The 24,082-nt window shown below is 36.3% G+C and overlaps 1 protein-coding gene across 1 annotated transcript in view; it reads right to left on the reverse strand.

The window, feature by feature from the left end:
* Positions 1-4,682: 4,682 nt before the first annotated feature.
* XIRP2 (xin actin binding repeat containing 2) overlaps positions 4,683-24,082 on the reverse strand; it is a 41,718-nt gene continuing 22,318 nt past the window's right edge. The window contains exons 5-11 of the mRNA XM_061375619.1: positions 21,357-21,514; positions 18,732-18,857; positions 12,040-12,147; positions 11,640-11,712; positions 10,829-10,962; positions 6,824-6,957; positions 4,683-5,830 (exon numbers count right to left, since the gene is read on the reverse strand). Of these exons, the coding sequence (XP_061231603.1) occupies positions 4,915-5,830; positions 6,824-6,957; positions 10,829-10,962; positions 11,640-11,712; positions 12,040-12,147; positions 18,732-18,857; positions 21,357-21,514 (1,649 nt within the window). The 3' untranslated portion in view covers positions 4,683-4,914. The remainder of the gene's footprint in view (positions 5,831-6,823; positions 6,958-10,828; positions 10,963-11,639; positions 11,713-12,039; positions 12,148-18,731; positions 18,858-21,356; positions 21,515-24,082) is intronic.

Raw genomic sequence — 24,082 nt, forward strand, 5'->3', positions numbered from 1 at the left:
CTTTAAAACATTTAAAAGTGCTTTTCATGTCAAAATCGTCAAATGTAACTCACATACAAGGTAAAATGCTGCTTGTGAAAGTCAGTAAAGTTCACCCAAAGCATTTCACTTAGGTGCCTCTTAATGGATGAAAACATGAAAAGAGACAAAGGTTTTAATCTGTCTCTTTTTGACTTCATGTTTTCCTGGTTTTGTGAGTGTATCCAGAGTAATGTTTTTTGAAATTATACCTATCAGTTGGAGAAGTGCTTGACTGAAGTGACCCAAATCTTATATAATTCTGATAATTATCCTGCACTTGGAAAATAAGGCCTGAACTATAATTATTTATTGGAGGGATATTGCAAGAACTGTTCTTTTTTACAGTAAGGCAGATCCTTAATGTAGTTTTAGTGTAAATGCTGAACACTTTGTCTTTTAAGATGCTAGTCTAGGTATGCCTATTAATATGTATGAAGGAGATAAATGCTTAACAGAAAACAGACAAGTTAAGTACACCTTTTGCAGTAATCAAGCATTTGCTTTCAGCAAGTCCTTTACCTAGGAGGAGTCTACTTCATCATTATAGTGTAAATGTTATTTAGGTCCCTCTACAGTTCTAAGGATACCTCTGACTTGCCAAAGACTCCAAAGGGATCAGTTGATATGCTGCATCTATAAAAACAGTTTAAATAGCTCTAAGTAAGTCTTTGTGCCAATTATGTTAATGAAGCTGCAAAGGGACTGCAAATTTATAAGTCCTCTAAAGTCCAGTGCTGGCCCAGCAATTCAGAAGCTTCTTAACAAGACATTTAAGCAAGGCTCTTTAATCTCTCTAATTGGTGCTTTGAAGTGTAGAATACATGAACCCTGCTGTGTTCTAAAAGCAGTAGAACATCTTCAGTAGCCAGTAATACCTAGTGAAAATAGAATTTCAGACTGCACCTCTCCTGTACTAAATGATGGTGCAAGAGATGTTTTATTTCACTGCTACTTGTCAGTGCAGTTTTGCTGTTGAATGGTGCTTGACTGCAGCTGTGCTGGAAATGAATCCACTCTGTCCTCCATGGCTGTAACGTTCCATTCGTGGGCATTGCTGAATATCCTGTTTGGGAGCTAAGAGGAGAAACCTAGGAGTAGTCAGAGGAAGTTATCCTGCTGAGAGGAGGGGAGCTCTGGTGCCATGATTTCTCTCAGGAGCCCTCTAGCCTCTCCTCACAGAGTAGGACTTTTACAAACTGATGACAGGTTGTTTAAACTCAGGAATTAAAACTTAGAAAGGCTAGGGATAAACTTAAAAATATTTAAAACTTTGAATAACAACTTTGTCTCACAAAACTATAGCTCTTGTGGATGCTAAGATTTTTAAAACCATTTCATTTAAAGAAAATCTGTAAGGTTGCTACTTTCTATCTAAGGCTTTTGTCCCAACCTCACTTTCATCTCCTATATACATTTTCTTCCAGAGTAAGACTTCTGTAATAGTAATGTGTGTGTATATATATGTATACATAAGGGTGACTCATGCATCTCCTGTCTGTTTTGCCTTCTATGGAAAAAAGGAGTAGGACAAACATACATCTTGGTGGGTTCCAGCCTTATCTTGCCTCTGATTACTCCTGCTGCAAGCTTTTGGGTGAAGTTCTGAAGAACTCTTCTCCTTTTCTTTTTTCCTCCTTCTCTCCAGATGATTTACATTTGCTCCATTTTTTTTTATTGCCCATAGATATCAGTTTTCTATAAGAGGTTTACAGGGTGTCGTCCTCTTAATTTGTATAACAACTCCAAGACAGTATAATGAGACACCTGGCTTGTGTTTCAAATGAATGATTAGCAAATGAGTCTACTAGAGGAAGGCTCTGCACTTCTCTGTCTGTCCCGTGCTAAGCAGAATTCAGAGCATGGACTATGCGAGGAGATTTGCCACATACAGGACATCATTTATGTATGTTGACTTTACATATTATTCCATCTGGAAAGAAATTTTTTCCCTGTAGTCCTGCTTTTTTCTACTGTTTCATCAAAGCCTTTATTTCATCTCTAGTTGGCCAAAGGGAACATACTTTTTCCATAACTCATTTTTGGTGGTGGTTTTATTTTGTTTAGGGGAAGCAGAAAGGTCTGTATTTTGTAAGGGTATTTTCAGAGGCATTAATTTCTTGGTGTAAATGAGTGGGGTTGTTATCATAACTGATATCTGTCATTCCTGTAAATTGTAGGATATAAGTTTAAATGAATCAGAATATGCAGGAGAATGAAAATTGGCACAGGACTGTACTTCAAGTACAAATGTTGCAACCACATTAGCTTTGTACTCGAATGATTAACTTGCATATTATCACACCGATGTATGTACGCATAAACAGACATCCACCATTTCACTCTCAAGATCAAAACTGGTCTTATACCCAAGAAGAAATTTTGAGGAATAGGGGATATTTAAAAGCTTAGCCAATGTAGAGCTCTAAACATTTAGACAAATTCAGTGGGTTTTCATCAGGCTTGCATTTTCTGAGATTTGTTTGGTTGTTGTTGACTTGCAAAGAATTTTGTTGATGTTATTTTTAGTTGTATTATCTACTCCAAAAGGCAAACAAAATCATTGATATCTATTTAATAATCTCTTGGGGTATTCAAAATAATTAATCATGGTTAAAACCATGGAATGAGAGAGGGATCTTGCCAAAATATTTTTTAAATGTTCACAGCAGCCTGTAGGCTAATGTTTTTTGACAAAGTGATCAAATACAGTTGTATCTGAGTGCCTTGAATGAAGGCCAATTACCCTTCTGAGCACATTTATTTTAAGGGGTCTTTTCTGTGTTTCTGCACTTCATGAGAGTATTTGGGAGGAACGAAGCATGATGCGTAAAGAGGAGGATTCACTCTCTTCAAGACTCTTGTGCAAGAAATACTATGTAAAGCTTATATTGTGTGTGTGTAGTTTATAGTTGTTTGTTTGTAGGTATGGAAGAAGAGTGGGTATTCTCTTCCCCACAATCCCATTGCTTTGGGCAATGAGTTGTAGTGCAGCAGATACTTTGTTCTAGAGCTCTACACAATAATGTCTTAAATGTTTCCATTACAATCAACCTGTCTTTCCTGCAAAATACTCTGAACACTTGTCTCTGTCAGATACTTCAGAAATTATTTTGAAACCTGTATTTTAATTATCCTGCCCTTTCCCTCTGACAAAACTTTAGTTATTATCACATGAAGAATTTCACGGACTGTTTAAGGAGAACCATATGTATAAATTCATATAAAAAACCGTCACAAAATACTTTTTTTGTAAAGTGCTTTTTTATTATGCATTGTCAACAGTTAAATGATACTTTGCTGTTTCATGCAAGCTGGAATAGTGTTAAGAGAGCACATGTTAATTCATAAACATGTAAAGGGAAAAAAGTACTAAATCTGCATAAGTTTGTACAGGTTTAAATACGAAACTGGAGAGCTGCTTCAGTTAAAATGACTTTGAATTAGTTTTCAAAACAACCACTAGTCTCAATTGCCCAGTGTTCCCAAACTTTGTTCCAGTTCTGCCTTGGATATTTGGGTTTATCCTGTGTTAAAATTTACACACTTCTTTTTGGTTTGTTTGTTTTTTTTATTCCCTGTCATACAATATAATGCCATATTAGCAGCTCTAGGAATAGAGCATAACAGTACTATTCACCAATCACTTGCAGTTACTTTTCAACAGCGAGTCCATTTTAAACTAAGTTCTGCATGTCATTGAAGAAAAAATCAAACAAAAACCAAAGCAAGAAACTCCCCCAAAACCCAACCAAACCCCAAATCTTGTAGTATGAGCTAACACAACAAAAGTACATAATACATCATGAAGCAACAGCTCAGTTACAATAATAACAATACATAAGAAAACAACTATGGAAATGTTTTTTTCTTTTTCTGTGCACACGAGTAGGTGATTCACATCTCAGTTTGTTACAAATGATGAACAGTAAAACTGAATGATTATGCTTCTGCAGGACAGTCATGTAGTAAAATATTTCTTGTGCTGTTTAAAATATGTCTTGTGATGAGAGACAAGTTGTTTTAATTACAGACTGAAAAAAATCTGTTTTATACATCTTCATTGCCTTAAATATAAACTAAGCAAGTAAAGTCTGAGTAATTGACAGTATATCATAAAAATTTTCATATGGATATTAAATTTCTCAAGAAGGACTAAAATAACAGGAGAAATACTTATTTATGACTCACTTTATAATGAGTGACAGATGTAGCTGATCACTTAGCTGTTTTATTCATTTTTGTCATAGAATCTATTTTACTTTTAATTTGTTCTTCTACAGTGAGCTGTTTGAACTTGAATTTCTCACCTTGGAATGATGGAACAGCTGTGTATCTTGAGCTCAGTAAATCTAAGCTCGTGTTTATGTCATTCTTTGACAATTTGATTATTTCACTTTCTTGACAGGCATTAATATCATTCAGTTCTGTAGCATAATTCCCATGTTCTTTTGAATATGGGCTGCAGGAACTTCAGTTGTATCTACAGAGTGTATTCAACCACAGTCTAAATCCAGGTTGTTGGGCCTTTTTTAAAGAAAAGATGTTTTCAGAGTGTCAAATAAAAAAATAGTGTTTAAGTTTTTGTCATATTTTGATTCTTCTCCAATGCATGCCAACTCCATATCAACAGGCAATGTTGTATTAGTTGCCTCCTTTAATATTCTACTAATATGAGACTTCTGACAAGTGGCATCTTTATTAAATTGAGCAAGATTATTAGAGGTAACAGCATCTTCATCTTTTGAGTTTTGTTCATCCTGTGAAACAGTTACAGTATTGCTACAATAGCTCTCATGAGATTCATAGATCTCAAATATTTCTTCATTTCCAGACTGATTTTCCAGCTTTGCAAAGGCGTGCTGTGATACAGTGCAAATTGTATGCTTAATGCTGTCATTGGGTTAGCTGTAGCTGAGAGAGTTGTTTCTTGCCTAAAACGTTTAGGTGCGAAAAAGTGGCATAATTGTTATTGTTATTTAAGCTGAATTCTTTGTGATTCTTTTGTACTGTTACATCATCAATGTTAGTAACCTGTACAACTTCTAAACTATCATTTATTTTTTGCTCTTGCTCCTTCCCAGCAGCATGAACAATCACTTTATCACTTCCATTGAAATCCTTCCCACTTTCCTCCATATTCTGTGATCCTCCTGTTGTATTCCACTTATCTTTCACATTCCCAGCTTCCTCCTCTTTTCCCTTATTGCCTGCTTCATTTTTCTTTGCTTTAGAGGTATTTGTAGCTTCTTTTTCAGACAGAGCACTGAAGGATGAGTGTTGATTTTGTTGGGCATTTGCGGTGTTATTTTTATTTTGCTTGCTCACCGCATTTTCTTTCTGAGGATCCTTTTTATTGCCCAGAGGTTTATATGTATTTAAATTAGAACCTTCTTGAGCACAACCTTGGGGGGGCCACTTCGGCTTATTTACTTTAGGCACTTCTTCAATAGAAAATGTTTTCTTAGGTGTTACCTCATCTGTTGAAGGAGGCCATGTCAGCTTTAGTTTACCTCTTTCTGTGGGTCTTTTCAAATTATTATCCAAAGTATCAGGTAGTGAAACATCAGTACCTGAGTACAAGTCTTGATCAATGTCTGTAATTGGTTTAGGATCAACAGGTATACTACTAATGGGATTTGTTTCTTCAGCATGAGTATTGACAGCTGAGCTACATCGGTCTTTAGAATTCCATAATTCTTTATGCTGCTTGTGTCCAAAGCCTTCATCATAATTTCCTTTTGACTTGAAAAGTTGCTTAAAATGGGGTTTACAGTATATTTTCCCATGGAGAGATGCATAATTTCCCAAGCTGCCGAATGGAAGGAAATTTGTTTTACACTTTTACATATCATAAATCTACTGTGAATTTTAAACTTTACTTGGTATTTCAAGTACCCCTACATGACAGTACATATAAAGAAAAGGAAGAGCGAAAAGAGAGGAAATTCAGTGTACTGGCCAATTCTGACCACCGTGTACCCCCAAACAAAAGTATCTAAAACTAATGCAAATTCCCATACAATTTCAAAGTCAAAATGATGGAGAAGGATCATGCTTTGTGATTTTAGAAAGAACATAAATCTATTCAGTTGTTGCATAGCATAAGCTTCAAATAGCAAAATTCCACAGCACTTTGGGGTTGCTGGGACCTTTTTCTTCATCCTATTAAAGACTGAATTATCTATTTTTCTACAAAATAGGTGGAGAAAGTACAGTGCCAATTTTCTGTAACCTTTGTGCAAATTATAGAAATTTTTATTTAATTATATTTTGATTCTGCTCCTGAATGAAGTAGGGGAAATGTATGTAGCTAATCTCCAAGGTGTTAAAGTCAGAACTGTTAGCCTAAGCAGTCTGTTAGCCTATTTGACTGTTAGATAACTACTGCATTTCGTATAAAGGTTAAAAGAGTGGTTTGCTAATGCAGAGAATCATCATCATTCATTTATGGGGGAAGAAAAGTAAGAGGAAATTTGGTCTGTGTTGACATGCTTTAAATTCCACCCAAGTTTCTTTGTCTACTGCTTCTGGTTCGGGAGCTGTCCTTAAGGTCTGGAGTAGTCAGTAGGAAACAATATGCAGAAGAATTTGGAAGGTAGTGGGATGAAGCTGTTCTTTAGAGAATTTAAAGGCCTTTGGTTAATAATGGTTCAGGTGTCAGTAGCAGAAAAGGGGGAACCCAGGTTTCCTGCCTGTCGACCCAACATCCTACAGGCTGAATAGCCTAATTGAAAACAATTTCACCGGCTGCATTTACATTCAGATGCAGAGTTCTATGAGCAAACACACAGTTAATTCTTACCTTAACTGACTGCTGCAGTGGTGACATCGGAAACATGATTTATGAAAATTCTGCTTGTCAGCAACTAGGCACTCCATTGGGTAAACTCTCTGTTGACAGAGTCTGCACGTTTCGTACTCCTGAATCTGCAGTTTCTAGAACCACGTATTAAAAAGTATGAGTTAGTTTAAGCTGCATTATTAGGATTTATTTTTAACTGTATCATTTGGTATGTTTTGTTAAAACTGTAGTTTTCTTTATGCATTAACTGGTATCTCAGCTGTCAATTTTAGGGCTTCATTTTTTGTTCAACTAACAATAATTCTTTGAAAGTGGAAATACTACTCAACTTTCCCTTTTCAGAAATCCATACATTTGGAAAGACTATTCACTTCACTACACCAGGTACAGTATTTCCATTTATTTTTAATAACTATTTATTTTGTGAAATGAGATAGGATGATAAAAGGTTTACTCATATAAGTGGAATTGAGTATATGTATAATCTTTGAATCTATAACGTGATTCAGAGATCAATAAACAGGGCAAATGTTTGAAATTCTGATGAAGTTTTGCTTGATCATGCCAAAAACATATGAGGGAGTTCTACTTCTGTGGTAATCTGCAGACTGTACACTCATATGGCCCAGATATTCTATGGACATAGTTATTTGTGACTTTTATAGTTTTAATTTTCAGCGCTAATACTTCCTTCAGTTAATTTTTAAGGCTGAGTTAGCTACAATCATATTAGCCAACTCTATCAAATCCTTTCTTTTATGAAGTATAATTAATTATAAAAGAAACCAGCTCCTTGTAAAGAAGAAAGCATGAATAGAGGTTTTATTTCATACCAATAAGGGACAGAAAGAAATAATGGATAATCTGTTAGGCTTGCAAAAATGCATGTGGCTTTTCAGTTTCAATTCACATATTGCTGTAAGAACTGTACTAGCAGACAAATACAAATACAGTGTATCAAATAATTGTTTGTATAAATATATCTTCATTAACAATAGTAATGGCCCTCTACAGCAGCAGAAAATTTGGCCCTTTTCAGCATTCTGTCTGATTTTGGTTTGCCTGCTGGTATTGATTTTATAGCAATTCACAAATCAGGACAGAAAGTTATGTAGATTTTGTAAGTACAGCTTTAGTTGCAAAGTATCTCTAGTGCCATAATGGAGCTGTGAAAAATGCTGAAAATTAAGTATCTCCAAAATAATGCCAAATTTGCAATAAGAATAAACCACCAGTAAAAACAACAACAACAACAACAAAAAAATCCCCCAAAGAACTGTTAATTATAAAATAGCCTCAAATGTAGCTCAGCTTTCTGAGGGACACTGGGTGGCTACACTTCTTATTGTACCTACTCTGATGGTAGATGGGTTTGCCCTTAATTCAGGCTACGGCTGTGTCAACTGGTAAAAGTGCTCAGCAGGGAATAGCAGGCAAATTTTTATGTTAATTTGGAAACTCTTGCAGTAATTTTTCTCAAACAGGAGACTCAGTGAAATGTAGTTTCCTTTGTCTTAAGTCACATCTTGTGCTTTAATAAACTGAAAACAGATGTGCACAAAACATGACCATTATTTTATCTCTAGAGCTATTTTATACAGGCAATGTCTTACTTCAGTTAAGAAGGTGTTGCATTGATTTTAAGCATGAGAAGTCAGGTGCATTCTGTGCACATTTCCTAGCATGCTGGTATTTCTCAAATACAACAGTAATGGTATTTTAATTTTAATACCCATTTTTAATATATTTTTGTTTTTATTTTGCTCTATATAATTCTTCAGGATAGGTCTTATAGCATTAATCCTCATAATGGTGGAAGAGATAGCAGCTAGAAGCTTTCACAACAGTTCCTGCATCTTCCTGCAGTTCCGTTAAGCTGCTCAGCCTTCTTGTCTTTATGGAGATCGATGTGAATTCCTACATCGTATTTTTGTACTACTTGAGAATTCTTGCCATCAAATTTAGAATCAGCAAGTGTACTTTGCTGTGGTATTACAGGGGCTGCTGCTTCTTGTATGGGATCTTGATCTTGCTTTGATTTTTGTGATGAAGTTTCAGCTGTACTTAATTTGTCTGAATTCTCTGTGTGCCAAGATTGTGTTTCAATTAACTGTTTGCCTCGTGCCCATCACTGCTCATGTTTTTTCATCCACTCAGATTCCATGTACCACTTTAAAGATAAACAGGTCTTTATTGGTCACAAGTAAAGGCTGCTTTTTAAATGTGTGGTCTACTACTCTGACATGCCCCTTTTCACTGTCTTCTCTGTGGACAGCTTCATTCTCCAGTTTTTGGCTGAAGTTGTCTTTGGTAACAGACAGGGGCTGAGGTTCAAAATATTTTATGCATCTCTTTACACTTCCTTTAAGCTATTACAGCTCAGACCTCAGCTGCAACAAGTTAAGGAAATCCAGTGGATTAAGCTGTTCAAGTTTATCTAGGTTCTGTGCTTCCAGCACATACCTCAGACTCTTTACAGCACCACTAGGAACTTTCTGGATAAGAGTTTCATCTGATATTCCTCATTGTGATAGTTCTTATTCATAGGGTCCAGTGGCTGCATTTCAAACATCCAAGTGACTGTGTGGACACCTTCTCTAACTAATGCAAAAGCCTTGTCCATACCTCCTGCACAGCTGGGAGCATGTACATGCAGTGCAAGAGACTGGCTATGTATTTAGTATTTCTGCCTGAAATGTTTTTCTGGTCTGCAATGCTTCTAGCTCTGTCTGGGTCTGGAGGATCATCTTTAATTGAAAAGAAAGGCTGGTCCTCAAAGACCCATCTTACAGAGAGGACCTCTCCTCTCCAGATTTCAAACCACTCTAAGCATTTTTTTTCTGGTCTTGTGAACATCTGAATAATGAAGGCAAGGCTATATGTAGCCTGCTGCACTTCTGACATCATACTCTGTGTTTCAGATTCACCAGATACAATATTAGGAGTCTTAGGTAATGTTTCTCTAAGTGTTTTCTTACTTGTACATTTATATAAACATGTTAGTTCACATAAATTGCTTTGCTTTAGATACAGATCTATGGAAACTGCGTGCTTCATTGGAGAGATGGATGATTCAGTGGACTGGGAAGTTGTGTCATTTCCAATGGCACTTTTTAAGTGGAAAACTTTTCTGTGCTTCCATATTCATGAGATCTGGAGCAAATAATTGCAGAAGTAGCAGTTCCATCCTTTTTTTTACCTCAGTGCAGAAGTTTCCTGTAGCCTGCTTGCTGAAGTAGTAGCAGTAGGTGGGTGATGAACTAACTGTTGAAGGCAATGTAATTTCCTGGTACATATTTTCCATCTTTCGTGAACAAAAGGGGTTGTTTGTTTTTTTTTAAAGTTACGTTACATATAAAACTATTTTTTTATTTATTTTTATTCTTGTTGAAAGCTAGTTCTGCAGGCATCCAAGCAATAGGCTTATAGTAAGATCTGGAAAGACACAATGCATCAGCTAATGCTCAGAATGCTTAAAACAGACCTTTTGAAATAAAAGCTGCACTATTTGCACAGTGAAAAGAAATGTAAAATTCTTACAAAATGCAAAATGATGATTGAACACTTTCAATCATCAAAATGAACAAATGAAGACTGCATTATAAGCATAATGTAAAGTTATGCGTGGCTTATGCTCATGTTCGTTTCTTCTGAAAGTGAGATTTTCTATGCTTCTTGGAATCTGTGGTGACAGAAATTATACATATTTACAAATTCAAAACAAGAAAGTAAGAGACTGTATTCCGCAGAGGAGGACAGGAATGCAGAAGTTTTTATAAAGGTCTACTTATTTTGTCTGTCACATGCTGTGAGTACTTGTTGAGCTTTCAGCATATTTCATATTACATGCACTTAATTTCTAATGTCCATATATTCCCACCACTTTCATAGGTTACATTTTTAATCACAGTAAAATGGAAATTCAGACTGCTTGGCAGACCAATGTCTTAATTTCATCCTTTCTAATTTGCATAAAGAAAAATCCCTCTTATTAAAAACACAGACCTTTACTTCTTTTGCAGGTGTTGCAGCCTCTCTGTCAGCATGAACAGCCGTTTCCTGAACTGTCCTTTCAACCTGCTGTTTTAATATCTGTGTTACAGTCTTTGGGAGCTCTTCGTTCTGAGCTGCATTGATTACTGCAATGGGAAGAATAATAAAAAAGATCATTTTTCATGCACCCTGCGTTTTATGAAATTGACTTTATCAGTGAATTTTAAAACATCGTTACCTTAGAAAAATTACACGTAGCCTTGCAGAAGTCTAGAGAATTTCTTGATTGTGAACAGAAATCCATTGAGAAAGTGACAGAATAGTTGTTGAGGGACATGTTATCTATCACCTGCTGTTTTGCCATACCTGAGTGGAGTGACAGGGCTAAAGGTTGACAGGTCTATGGGGGAAATATAACGTGTGAATTCCAATACTAGGATTAAACTGCAGGAGCAGCAGTGTCTTAACACTCTGGTCATATTCTGCAGGGATATTCAGTTCAGCTATAAATCAAACCTTTCTTATCTACAGTTCTATATATACATGGGCTAGTGTTTGCCTATGTTTTCAGACAATTCTTCAAGTCTCCATTTTTTCCAGGAAACTAAATGCATATGTTAAGCCACCTCCTTATGCAAAAGCCATCTCTGTCCCAAATTCTAAACTAATTTCTTAAGTCTCATTGAAGGAAATTAATGTGCTTTGCAGAGAATTCAGAGCAATGTGCATTTTCATGTTTGTGTGCTAAGAGCAGCACATCTATGTGAGTAAAGGCATTTGCCATTGCTCACTTGTGAGCCTTTATTGTCCTGCCACTTCTTACCTGTTTCATCAGTATTCTGACTGAATGTGGAAGCCATTTTTGTCTCTTGAGTAACTTGCTTGCGATGAGAAACCTGTACACAAAATCTTCACTTTAGTACAGGGTTTATTGAAATATGCAAAAATTTTACATACTCAATATTTAAAATATATGTATATAAAATGTTCCAATAAAGAAAAACAGGAATGGAAACCTAATTAACTACCATATTAAAACAATAATAAATTAAAACCACTTAATAAAACACCTTTAAAAACTTATGCACTGCCTAAGGAGTGAGGCTATCAACAGAACATTCAGATCTTGCTGCACCAAGTGGTAAAGGTGGAAGAGGCAAAGCAGATATGTATCAGCAGCAATATAATTGTTCAATGAGTTGATTATTAATTGATATAATTACCTCTTGTGTTTGAGAGGCTTCCATTTGACTTTCTTTGGAGGTCATTTCATTGCACTCAGCTTCCCTCATGCTCCTTGATATGGTATTTTGACTCCTACTTAACTTTTCCTAAAGACAAAAATAATTGCACGTTAATAGCTAATAGTAAATTAGAATTTTATTTTCTTTTTTTTGTTAGTTTTTTGCCTATGAAGGGTTTTCACAAATAAATTAAATTTAAATGGTATAACTAGAACAGTTATTTTACAGCAAATTGATATTTGTTACCATAAAAGTTGGAACAGACTTTTTTAGAACACAGAAGACCTCAATTTCCATTACTGCAGATAGACTTTAGCCAGCAGATACAGAAAGCTGCATGAATAATCACACTGTATCATTAGTCTGGAAGGGGATGAAGGTGACTAGGACTACTGCTTCCAGTTTTATGTGTTCTGCTATCAGCTTGTTACCTATCATCAGTCAGAAGGCTAATACAACTTTGTAAAAGGAAGTGTAATAAGGGTTGCTGACTTCCCGCATATGCCTTATACAGCTCTTCTGAGGCAAAAATCTTGCTGAATTGCAGTTGTGAAAAATGTGACCCACAGGCTAACTAGAACATCCTATAAGATATACAGGCTGGCATTGTATCTACGAGTCTGACAACAGCAGTGTAATAAAGAGAACATATTGTTGAGAGTTTAAAGCACTGTCCAAGATGTCTGTTTAAACTGATTTCTGAGGTTATCTTATGCTTAGTTCAACTCCAGGCTCTGGCAGTGATTTGTTTTCTTATTTAAAACCTGTCATAGAACTCGTGTTACATCACATTATCTGTGTTCATGTAGTACTTTGAAATTTAGTGATTAGAAGAAATAAATCCTAAAGATTGATGTTATCAAGACAGCAGTTGTGTGCTTCCTTTCTCTTGTACACTAGCATGCACACAGAGACATCTAACAAATAATTTCACTCATGTCGAATTTTCTTCCCTTGTGAGAAGGAAGCTTGCCTACTGGTTTCTACTTATAACAAGCTTTCAAATGAAAGGAGCTTGTACCTCCAGCAAGAGCTTCCCAAGTGTTTGATGTAATGCAAGTGTGAAATTGTGTTTCTAAGATTGCTACTATACATCTAGTGCAACAGAGATCAGTAAGCTTCCTGCATCTCCACTCCTGGCACCTCCTTGAAATTCAGCTAATTGTGTGGCAAGAAATTACCTCTCTCCCTTAGTCATCCCATGGCAAAGCATGTATTTATGGGATTTATTCCACCTTCAAACTAAGGAATGCTTACACTGCTTGAATCTTCACTGACATTTCTGCCGAATCAATACACTGGAGCATTCATTGCCTTACTGGTAATTTCTGCCACACAGTAGGCAGCAAAGGCTCTTAGGTTCTGTGGCAGGAAAACAACTTCCATCCCCTTTGTGGGCCTTAGGAATTCTGTTTCACCTTGGTGCTGCCAAACCATCTATCTGTCTTACCTATAAGTTGCATTAAAATTATACCAAGAAAAGGTAAAATAAATTTTCTGATTCCTGACCCTGTAAATGATTTAATACCAGGATCAAAATTAATTGTATCGACTGCAAAGTTTCAACTGTTAAAGTGAGGTGAAGCTTGAGGAGAGAGCAAGTCAGAGCATGGTTTACACTCGCAAGTTCTGTATGTGTAACAGTTGTGAGGAGCTGCACAACAGGAGGAAATGTAAAGCTAACCCTACACCAAGTTGAAAAGAGGCAGTTCAAACAAAATGAATTGCAAATTTTTCCATCTCTGTTTAATGCCTATGTGTTGATTTATGTATAGTATGCCTTTTCATTTTATATGGATATGCTTTTTTATATATTTATGCATACATATGCTTTTTTCATTTAAGAGATGATTTTCTATTCTAATGTACATGTTTTAGATATGTAAGTTAAGATGTCATTACTGTAAAAGCTCATTCATGAGACACGAAATATGGTCATGATAGTCATTATGTGTCCTTTGGATGGTGTGGAGTATTAAAAAGGAATATAATTAGTCTTAATGTAGTCAGGAAGCAAATCTAATATGAATGTCACTACTGCTTTATTGCTATAACTTTGGTATTGGTTATGAAGTAGTTGCCATATTGCAAAAGATTATAATTGTTTAGTGCAACAGCTATGGCTGAGTGAAATTCAGCCTAAACATTATGGGCCAGATTTTGGCAATATAAATACACAGCTTTGCTCTGGGCATGCAGGGATGAAATGAATCTTGGAGGTTCTCGTATTTTGTGTGTCTGTCGATATGGCTAATTGAAATTCCAGTGACAGAGGGTAAAATGCTGATTGTGTTTATTTTTCCAAACAAGTGTCGAGCAGGAAGACCTGTGGTTTCATCTCTTCTCTGTAATGGCCAGCTGTTGGGTGTGGGGTAGGATATCTTGTAGATAGAATTAATGTAGTCTACCCCATTAGAGTTTGTGGCATGTTTTGTAGACCCCATAGATTTCGGAGAATTATTTGATGGTCTGCATGGGCTAAGGTTGTTCTTAATAAGTAGGATAAATCATGCCTCCAATACAGGACTGTGGCTGAAGATCATGATCTAGATTTAAAACTAGTTAAGAGTTGTACTTGTGGGAACTTGATCCCTTGTTTCTTTGGCGTATACAATTCCTGCTGTACTGTGCATTATTAAATCAAGCAAAGTTATTTAATCAAGTGAGGTTATCTAATTAACCAGATGTGCATCCCAGTGTCAGAAGCAAACAGCTCCCCTCCAGCTGTGCAAGGCAGGAGGACAGATAGACAACTCAAAATCACTTTTGGTGGCAGAAATGAAAAAACAACATTTTACAGTTGCTTTTCCCTTCTCCCAAGAATCCCCTTTAAATTACTTTTTTTTTTTTTATTCTATGGCATCTCATAAGGGAGTTTCAGAAATCACCATCAGCTGGATGATTGTTGGTATTATCTCATGAATGACTTCTTATAGTCATTCTATTTTTTATTTCAGACTTCTATTGCCATCCATTCTCTTCCATTTGTTTCAAGTCACCTGTCCTGGGTTTAGCAGTGGCAGTCATTTTTCTCTTTCTTGGTAGCTGGTGCAGTGCTGTGTTTTGACTTTCAGCTGGGAACAGAGCTGAAAAACAATGATGTTTTGGTTTGGCCAAGGACTTTGTGGGCCTCATGCTCTGCCAGGGAGGGGGGAAGCTGGGAGGAAGGTGACAGGACACCTGACCCAAACTGACCAAAGAGGTATTCCATACCACAGCACGTCATGCCCAGGAGGTAACTGGGAGTTAGCCGGAAGGGCAGGTGGACTGCAGGGTTGGAGGAGGTATCTGTCGGTGCTTGGTCGGGCTGGGGGGCGAGTTATCGGTCGGCTGGTGATGAGGTGTTGTATTCTCTTCCCTTGTTATTTCCTTTATCATTACTATTATTGGTGGTAGCAGTAGTGATTTGTGTTATACCTTAGTTACTAAACTGTTCTTATCTCAACCCGTGGGAGTTGCATTCTTTTTGATTCTCCTCTCTGTCCCTCCAGGAGTAGGGGGAGGGCAAGAAGGGGGGGGGGAGGGGGGGAGTGAGTGGACAGGCTGTCTGGCATTGGTTAAACTACGACATCACCCTTTATGGGGACTGCTGTCCTGCTCATGAATATCTTTGTGGTACATAATACAGAGGACTATAATATCCTGTTGCATATTTGAATAAGTTGTCATTCTAACCTAAAATGATATTATTTAAAAAAGAAAGATATAGATCTGGAATAAGTTTGTATACATTTTGTTAGAAGAGTACATTTGTATGTAGGCATTTAGATTCTGGTACTGAAGAGAACTGTAATTGCTACATGCATTTTATACATTTAGAGGCTCACACATCAGTTTTAGCGCCTCTGCTCTGCAATAATTTAGATAGAATTCTTATTGCAAAATGTGCCCAGATTTGAATTTTCAGTAACTATTCTGTGTATCTTAGACCAACTGCTCTGACAACAAAAACATACTTTTCCTAAAAAAAAAAATAATTAAAAATAGCTTTGAGATTAAGACTATGAATGCTTTTTATATGCATATGGACATAAAATATGCATACAATTCTCTGTATGTATGTATTGTTCAAGGGAATCATATGGCCCAAAAGCTTGTCGAAGAACAAGAAAGCCTTTTACTTGCGCACATTTGAAACATACAGCTTTTAGTTGAACTGTACATTGTGGTTGTCATATAAGCTCTGTGGGAAGTTGGCTAATGCAATATCACTTATGTATTGGCAGATTTAGAATTTACTGTTCTAAATTGTCAGTATGTACAAGTTTGCAGTTCCCTTTAGGCAGCAATAAGAAGTAAATTGTGAGCTTAAAGCTGCAGTTACATAATTCGTAACAACAGAATGACTGACCTGAAGAATGATGTATTTGGTGTGAATCTTTGTTTCCCTCTAAGCTATGCTTTTTTACCTATTTATGTTTTTAGCACTGTATCATCTGTGTATCAGTACTGTGATATTCTTGCAGAAATTTCTCATTAGAACCTCACTTATCTGAACTTCATCTCTATGACTTGTCAGCCTTGCTTAATTCTACGTATATAGTAAGGGTGTTTGGGGCACTATATGGAAGATTTTCATTAAAAGGTAAGGTTTTCACCATTCACTAACATTGTCCTGTTATTCAGTTGTATGCTCTGCAATTGCTAGAAAATTGGCAGTTGCTACATTAGCATTCTTACAAAGTTTGCAGGAATGACCCTCAGTGGAAGGAAATGGCTCATTTCTGACACTGGATAGTGAGACTGAGCAGCTAGCTAGCTGAAGTGGTGTAGCAAACCTCTCCAGGCTGGCATTTGCAGAATAATGTCACTGAAGCTCGTGACCTCTTCTCAGCTTAGTGGCTGACAATAAAAGGTGCTCATGGTGCCAGGTGGTCAAATTAAAGACCAGATCTCTAAACAAACCCTGATTGAGTCTAAACAAACCCCGTTGAAGACATGGCAAATTCTGTGACCAGTTTGCATTGCTGCTCACCATTCTGGAGGAGAGCTTAGTGCCTCCTACTGGTCATATGACACCTTTCACAAGCAGCAAATCTCCCTTACAGTGAAGAAGCCTATGAGTGACAGCTGCTGCCAGAGAAAAATAGAAAGATACATAGCTATTATTTGCATATATGATGCCAATATTTTGAATGAAGAACTAGGCACTCCTGCAGTAACTGAATATGTAGTAAAATGTTCAGCTGCTGAAAAAACAACTGTTTTAAAAAAATAATGCTTCCTTATTTTAGCTTAGATTAATAGTTTGAATTTATCCAGATCTGGAGACCTGTCTTCAAACTACATGATTTCTCTGTTTTGCCCTGGGATTGATTCAGTGACCTTGAGTAATCTTTCAACTACCTAAGTGTATAATCCCATTTTCCATGAGAGTGCAGTTATGTCAGATAGAAATGGGATTTTATGGTCTTGCAGTAAGTTATTTAACTTAAATTTAAAGATTATTCCATATAATCTGAGTGATTTTATTTCCTGTGAATGTGACTTTCTGCTGATGATTTGCCTCCTCAAATAGCCACCTAGGACAAATACATGGATAAGTATACTTAGAGGTTGAAGAAATGGAACCATCATAATGGGTTGGTGGAGAACTAGACATCACTGTTAGGAAAGGGAAAATGCATCTTACCTGATTCTGAGTAAGAGAAAAAGGCACATAATTGCTATATATGGTTCTACATTTCTTCATCCAGATACATGGCAGCTAGGTTGGACCCTGGCACCAGAGAAGTATGTGTATGACACTACCAAGCAGTATCCTCCAGTATGATTATGTCCAACTATGGGACATTTTTGTTTAGTAAAAAATGCTTTAATACTTCTGCAGCAAACTGTGTCTTCTACCCTACAAACTGGAGCTTTTCTTGTTGTCTGTGCTGATTGTTGATACTGATATTAATGTATAAGTAAGGAGAGGTGATGGGTAGATATGATACTCATTTAACATGAAAATGAACCTGTGGCAGAATGTTCATGTGTCCTGTTCTATGAAGATGAAGAGCAATATTGCTTAAATGGATGGTAAAACACTTTGCTGTGCCATTACTGTTTTTCAGAGTGCACAGGACAGGTTGTACAATGTGTTTTATTGCAGAGGATTTCACATAGTCCAAAGTCATTATCCCCTACAACAATTTTTCATGGCACATGCTAACGAAGTAATACAATGTAAAGGCCTTTTATCAAAAATAACACTTAGCTGCTGCTTTGTTCTACTTCTATGTAGCATCTGGGTGGTTCTGAGCAATTTTTGATCTTTTTAGGGGAGCTTATTAGATTTGATTCAATGGAAGCAGGAAACTCCTTTCGAAAGAGAATAGCTTAACATCACATCAAGCGCAATAAATGCAAAATATCACCATGATACTTGAAAATGAATTACAGTCTTAGAGAGAAGGTTAAGTATAAAACACTGGTTTGGTAGTAATCTGCTTTACTCATCTATTTGCTGTAAATCTAGTATTGCCTATATTGAGTGTTCATCCGTATAAAAAAATTATGTTTCCTGTAGTATATCGCAAAGACTAAATTCTATGAGTATGAGCATTAAGGAAATATTGTCTTAGTCATAATGAAAGCTATTTAGTAAAGCAAAGAATCATATTTTTTTCCTCCAGCTATCTAGCAGAGCATACCTTATTTGTCAGTATTAAAAATACTGTTGTTACCTGTACAGCTTTGTGCTGGTACAGAACAAAGGCCTTTCGTGAAGACATCGTCCGCACTTTCTCGAATTGTTTCCTCACTGCTGCCAGGCCACCAGGCACAGTACAGAACTTGGTTTTCTCTGAAGTCTAGAGGGATAAAATAAGTTTTCCATTTGCACAAAGAATGTACTTCTATGAGTTGATATCTTTTTAGAAGTAGTTAAAAACAGTATGCTACATAATGCTTTTAAATTTCATCTGGAAAATTTGGAAACACTTGGCTGTGTCTCCAGCCTTTTACAAGCAACTTCCACTGATGTGAATCTGTTAACCCTACCTAATGGATTGACAGATAAATTAACATTAGCATTCAGAATAGGCACAATAGTAAGAGTTATTTTTCAGGCATTCTCAGCAACATACGAATCATACATACAGTAAACATTAACTATTGAATGGTTGACTTTCACTCCTCAGCCAAAAATTAGGACCTGCAAATTATAAAGTTCTTTTGGAATTTTGCCATCTATTTGATTTTATATTTGTGATAATATTTGTGATCTATTAGCTGCTAAATGCTCTTGTGTCACGTTGATCCTGCTGGTGTAACTGCATACTCCTCTTGCCTAAACTAATGTCTGAGGACTCAGTGGCTCCCTCTGAAGTTTTAGGGGTCAGCCATGTATTTTCAACCGTGTAGTAATCTGTCTTTACAGGAATGACTCAGACAATCATAAATTCTGTTTTTCCATAGGTATTGTTGAAGAGCATGCAGAGAGTTTCAAGCAGGCCTTTGTGAGATGATCTTTCTTCACTAGCAGTACTGAAGGTCGCAAGAGTGCTCTTATCCTCAGGCTCCCTGTTCTAGTTGTGTCCCTTATGTGTTACCTCTTAGATGGTACTAAAATTAAGCTTTCAGCTTTTGAGCTTATTAATCAGTATGCAGAAAATAAAACACCCAATAATTAGAAACAGTCTTGTGAGTAAGGTTATGAAGTAAAGTTAGGGTTAGTGCTTACCCCTGATGAGTAAGTAAGCAGATTATAAAAAATGGATATTTTTTTTCCCATGACAAAAATGGCACAGTTCCATGTGTGCATGGATATATGAATGTGAAAAGTAGTTATTTTAGTAAATGAGCATTCCAGGCACACCTTGCCAGCCCTTTGGAGAACTTCAGAAGGGTTAAATGCAGTTATGGGACCTTCAAGGAAATGTAGTAATTCCCTTGACCAGATATACAGTTCCTTTCTCAAGTAACCATCCATTTCATCAAGAAACTGGGAGGAGTTCTAGACTGCAAATGAAGTAGTTCCTGTGTTCCACAGTTAGGTTGGCTCAGGCTTCGCACAGTTCTTTTCTGTTTCTTCTCAGCCAGGTGAACTGCAGGAATCTACTCCAAATACATGCAGGCAATTAGGAAATAATGAAGGCAGCAGGCAGGGATTGAGTTATTGGAAAACACCTGGACTCTGATTGTGACTGGTGGCTGTTTTCACCATGTAGCTTTGGGCTGTATAAGGACCCAGAAGGTCCCTTCAGCTACTGCAGACCACTTCCTTCAAGAATCAAAGTGCAGGTAAGACTGGGAATCCTATAGTGATTGTTGTATACTGAGAAAGATGCCAGCTGGTGAGAGCTGAGCTGAAGTCCTTCTTTTGCCTATTATGCTCTCTGATTTACAGAAATTGCTCTGCCCTATTTTATAGTAAGAAAAAAGTTATTTTTTTCCATGTGCAGAATATTTAGTATAAATAAAGGCTATTGTTATTCCAACATTGTAGCAGGCCTTCATTTTCTGATACAAGGGGATTTGTCTATAACTTCTATGTAGGATTTTAAGATATGGTAAAAATACACCTTTTGTTCCTTAGTATTTATGTGAAACTGGGCAGATTTTCCTGGCTAAGATCTGAAGGCCTGCTTTTCAGACATTCCTGACTGATAATCAAATGTGCAGTGGTCTTGCTCTATTTTAATAGATTATAAATTCTGCTAGCCAAATACTTTATGTTCAACTTGGTATTAATATTAAATTTTGCTGTAAAATACTTAATTCCTATTGACAGATATGTAGAGAGATGACTAAGACACATTTAAAAGATTTTAAATAAATATTTTTTCAGATAATGCCAATTTTATGTTAATGTATTATAAAGCAATACTTTCTCATACACCTTATCTCATCGAGCTGCTATTTCAAAATGCAGCAATTTTGAATTCTTTAGTGTGAACAGCAAGAAGGCTAAACTTAATGTGCTTTTGAATATGATTTTGTTATTTGGTAATATTTTTAGTAATGCTGAAACTGCTGGGTTTTGCTGTTATAAGATGAAAGAATAACTGTGTTGGTAATCTGTTGCAAACCTATGGTCCTAATCAATCCAGTTAATGCAACAGTGTAATAAAAAGAACAGCCATTCCATAGTATTAAAGGGAGTTTTGCAAATGACCAAAAGTGTATATCATGAAAAATCTCGTTCAGTGGGGACAGAGACTGATGCATCAATTCATTTGCTGAGCTGATTTTTTGGTAATTTAGTTTTTAAATTTTGATCTCCATCAGTCGGCTTGCATAAAGAATATAGGATATGTCACTATGCAAGGCAAACACACCTAAGAAGATAAGGAATGGTGACATCTTACATGAGCAAAGGAGTTGCTACCCTCTATCTCAAACACAGCAGCCTTGTACATAGCCATTCTTTCTTTCAAGGAGACAGTTTCCTGGACATCCAGCAGTGTGTTATCAGCCCTGGAAGCACTCTCTTTAAATAGTCCTCTGACACGTTTGTGAGAACCCACTGTAAATACAAACAGACATCATATTTTCTAAGGAAACCTGTAAATTTTTTCCAAATATTGAAAGAAAAGAGGTAGTAGAAAGGAGAATTATTATAAAATTTTTAGCAACTCTATCTTATTTTCAATTTAGAACTTACTGAGTACAGGAGAGCATAATGTAGTGAAGATTTTGAAACCGAGGCAAATTTCTTGAGGAAATAACAAAGTGCAGTGCTACATTTGCATTATTTTATACTATAAAAAGTCTTTGTAAAAGTTCTAGAAATAAGCTGTTATATTTGGATATATTATGTTCTAATTAGCTTTGTACATTTTAGTATTCATTTGCATAAAAGAGAATCCATAGAATTCAGTTGTTTGCTGATACTGCATTAGAGTATGTTTTAGTTGGTTTAGTACTACTAAAACTGTATTTAAAATTATCTAAATTGCTACCTACTTTTTAACCTTAGCTCAGCTTGTAAACGTTATTGAATTATCTATTGTCTGCAATTCAGTCACAGTGAATGTGGAGAAAACACTTCAGAGTACTCCTGAAAAAGCAGCACTGAGTTACTAGCATTAGGAAGTTTTTGTGCTGCTATCTACAGTCATATGACTGTATTTGAAGAATTCCGTATACCCAGAAAAGTGCCTTAAATTTAGCATAAAGATAATCCTGCTTTCTTGTTTCAGAGAAGTACGTTGTGAGTATCCCTCTTCTTTGTGATAAGAGGCAGAAAAGATTTCATATAATCCCACAGGCTGGAAGTTCTTCTGCAGTGCATGCAAAATTGGATTGCATAACACTGGATTTCTGTAACCAGTATACTCCCGTTTTTGGGAGGAGAGGGAATTTTAGGACTTCAAGAAGGTATATTTTTAGGAAAGCTCTGAGAATCTAATTTTTTAATCCTTGTGCTTGTGTTGCAGATATCAGAGCACCCTAATCTTCCCTAAGTTTGTCTACATTTCTGCTTGTCCTTATATAGTAGGCCAGAATAAATCTGTTGCAACCTGCATTGGTGTTTTGGGTTTTGTTTTTGTTTTGGATTTTGTTGGTTTTTGTGGGGTTTTTTTTGTTTTTTTTTTTTTTTTTAATTTTCTGGAATTACAGAAACAGGCTGTAGCTCAACAAAATTATCTTAAAAAACCCACCCTGTCCCCCCACAAGCATGATACATATGTTGGAATTTCTCAAAGTTGAGGAAAACGAAAGAATGAAGAAACAGTGTAGACATGTCCTCCTGTTCCATGTGGTTAATTCAAGCCACTAGGTACCCAAACTAAAACCTTAAAATCCATTCCCAAACAGGAAAGAAATTGGAGAGGTAACTTCAGATCTGTGCTTTCGGCTAGCCATTGGCAGTTTACTTGTATTCTTGTATATTCTGGCACTGCTCACACGTTGTCTTCCTGAGTGTGCCCTGTCACTTGGTTGTAGCACATGACTTTTTTTCACTGCCCTTTTTTTTTTTCTTTTGAAATGACATTTATATTTACTTCTTATAAATTATAATTTTTAATCTTTCTGATCATTCCCAGATTTATTAAATTAAGCAAATCAACTTGCTTGCCATAATTTAGCTGGGAAATTAGTAGCTTCTCTTTGTATAGTGTGGCTGTCTCATAATGTGCGTGTAAACCACCAAGGACATACTAGAGTGCGTTTACCTTTTCTACCATTGAGTACAAACCCACACCATTTACAGAATGGTCTTTTCTATAGAAAGAAAAAAAAAATCTTCAAAATCCTCTCCTAGGAATTTTTTGCTTGTTTGTTAATAGTTTTTTAAAGACCCATTTCCCAGCCTCCTGAAATACACCACTCAGTGGAGACCAGCTCCACTGGTCCTTTCCTGGAGCAAGCAAAAAGCCAGGACTGATTTTATGCTATACCCATGGATATAGCATAAAACTTGGTGGCTAGTTTTAGGGCCTGAGGTTTGTATAGCATTTTCAGGGGTCAACACCTTGTTCTGGAAGCCTAATAGTAATACATGTTGTAATATGCATTGCAAAAAACATGTGCTTGGTCAGTCACATTTCTTCTTAGTTGTTTCACTTTTGAGTATTGTGTTGTTATACTAAGGCAGTGAGAACAGAAAAGATACAGATAAACAAATCCCCTTTTTCTTTTGAAATACCTACGCTTTCCCTTCAACATTATGAAATGTAGCCACAGAAGAGACTTTCCAAAAAGCTATCTCTTCACCTGGGACAGAACAGTGTGCCAGGGAAGGAGAACCTCACCAAAGAGGGAAGAATTCCAAGGCATATCTGGTCTTTCTGCCTGTTCACTGTAAAATTGTTTAGCTGTTTAGGTGTTCAAGGTTGCTTTAATTCTCAGGAATATTTAGGATTTAAAAAACTTTCCTGGTATTATTCTGATTCAAGAAGGGATTGTTGGATTCCATCTCATCATAAGCATGTGAATAGTCTCATTAAGCGCAATAGGAATACTTGTGCTTAAAGCTAGAGATGTGATTTAATTCCTTGCTGATTTGGGGCCAATGAATTTAATGGACTGTTTTAAAAAACATTTTAATAGATGCATATTATTAGCCACCTGGGGAGTGAAGGTAATG

Source organism: Neopsephotus bourkii, unplaced genomic scaffold (assembly GCF_033783945.1).
Source record: "Neopsephotus bourkii isolate Nb327-2 ecotype Australia unplaced genomic scaffold, CSIRO-AGI_Nbou_v1 NB_196, whole genome shotgun sequence".
NCBI classification, from domain to species: domain Eukaryota; kingdom Metazoa; phylum Chordata; class Aves; order Psittaciformes; family Psittacidae; genus Neopsephotus; species Neopsephotus bourkii.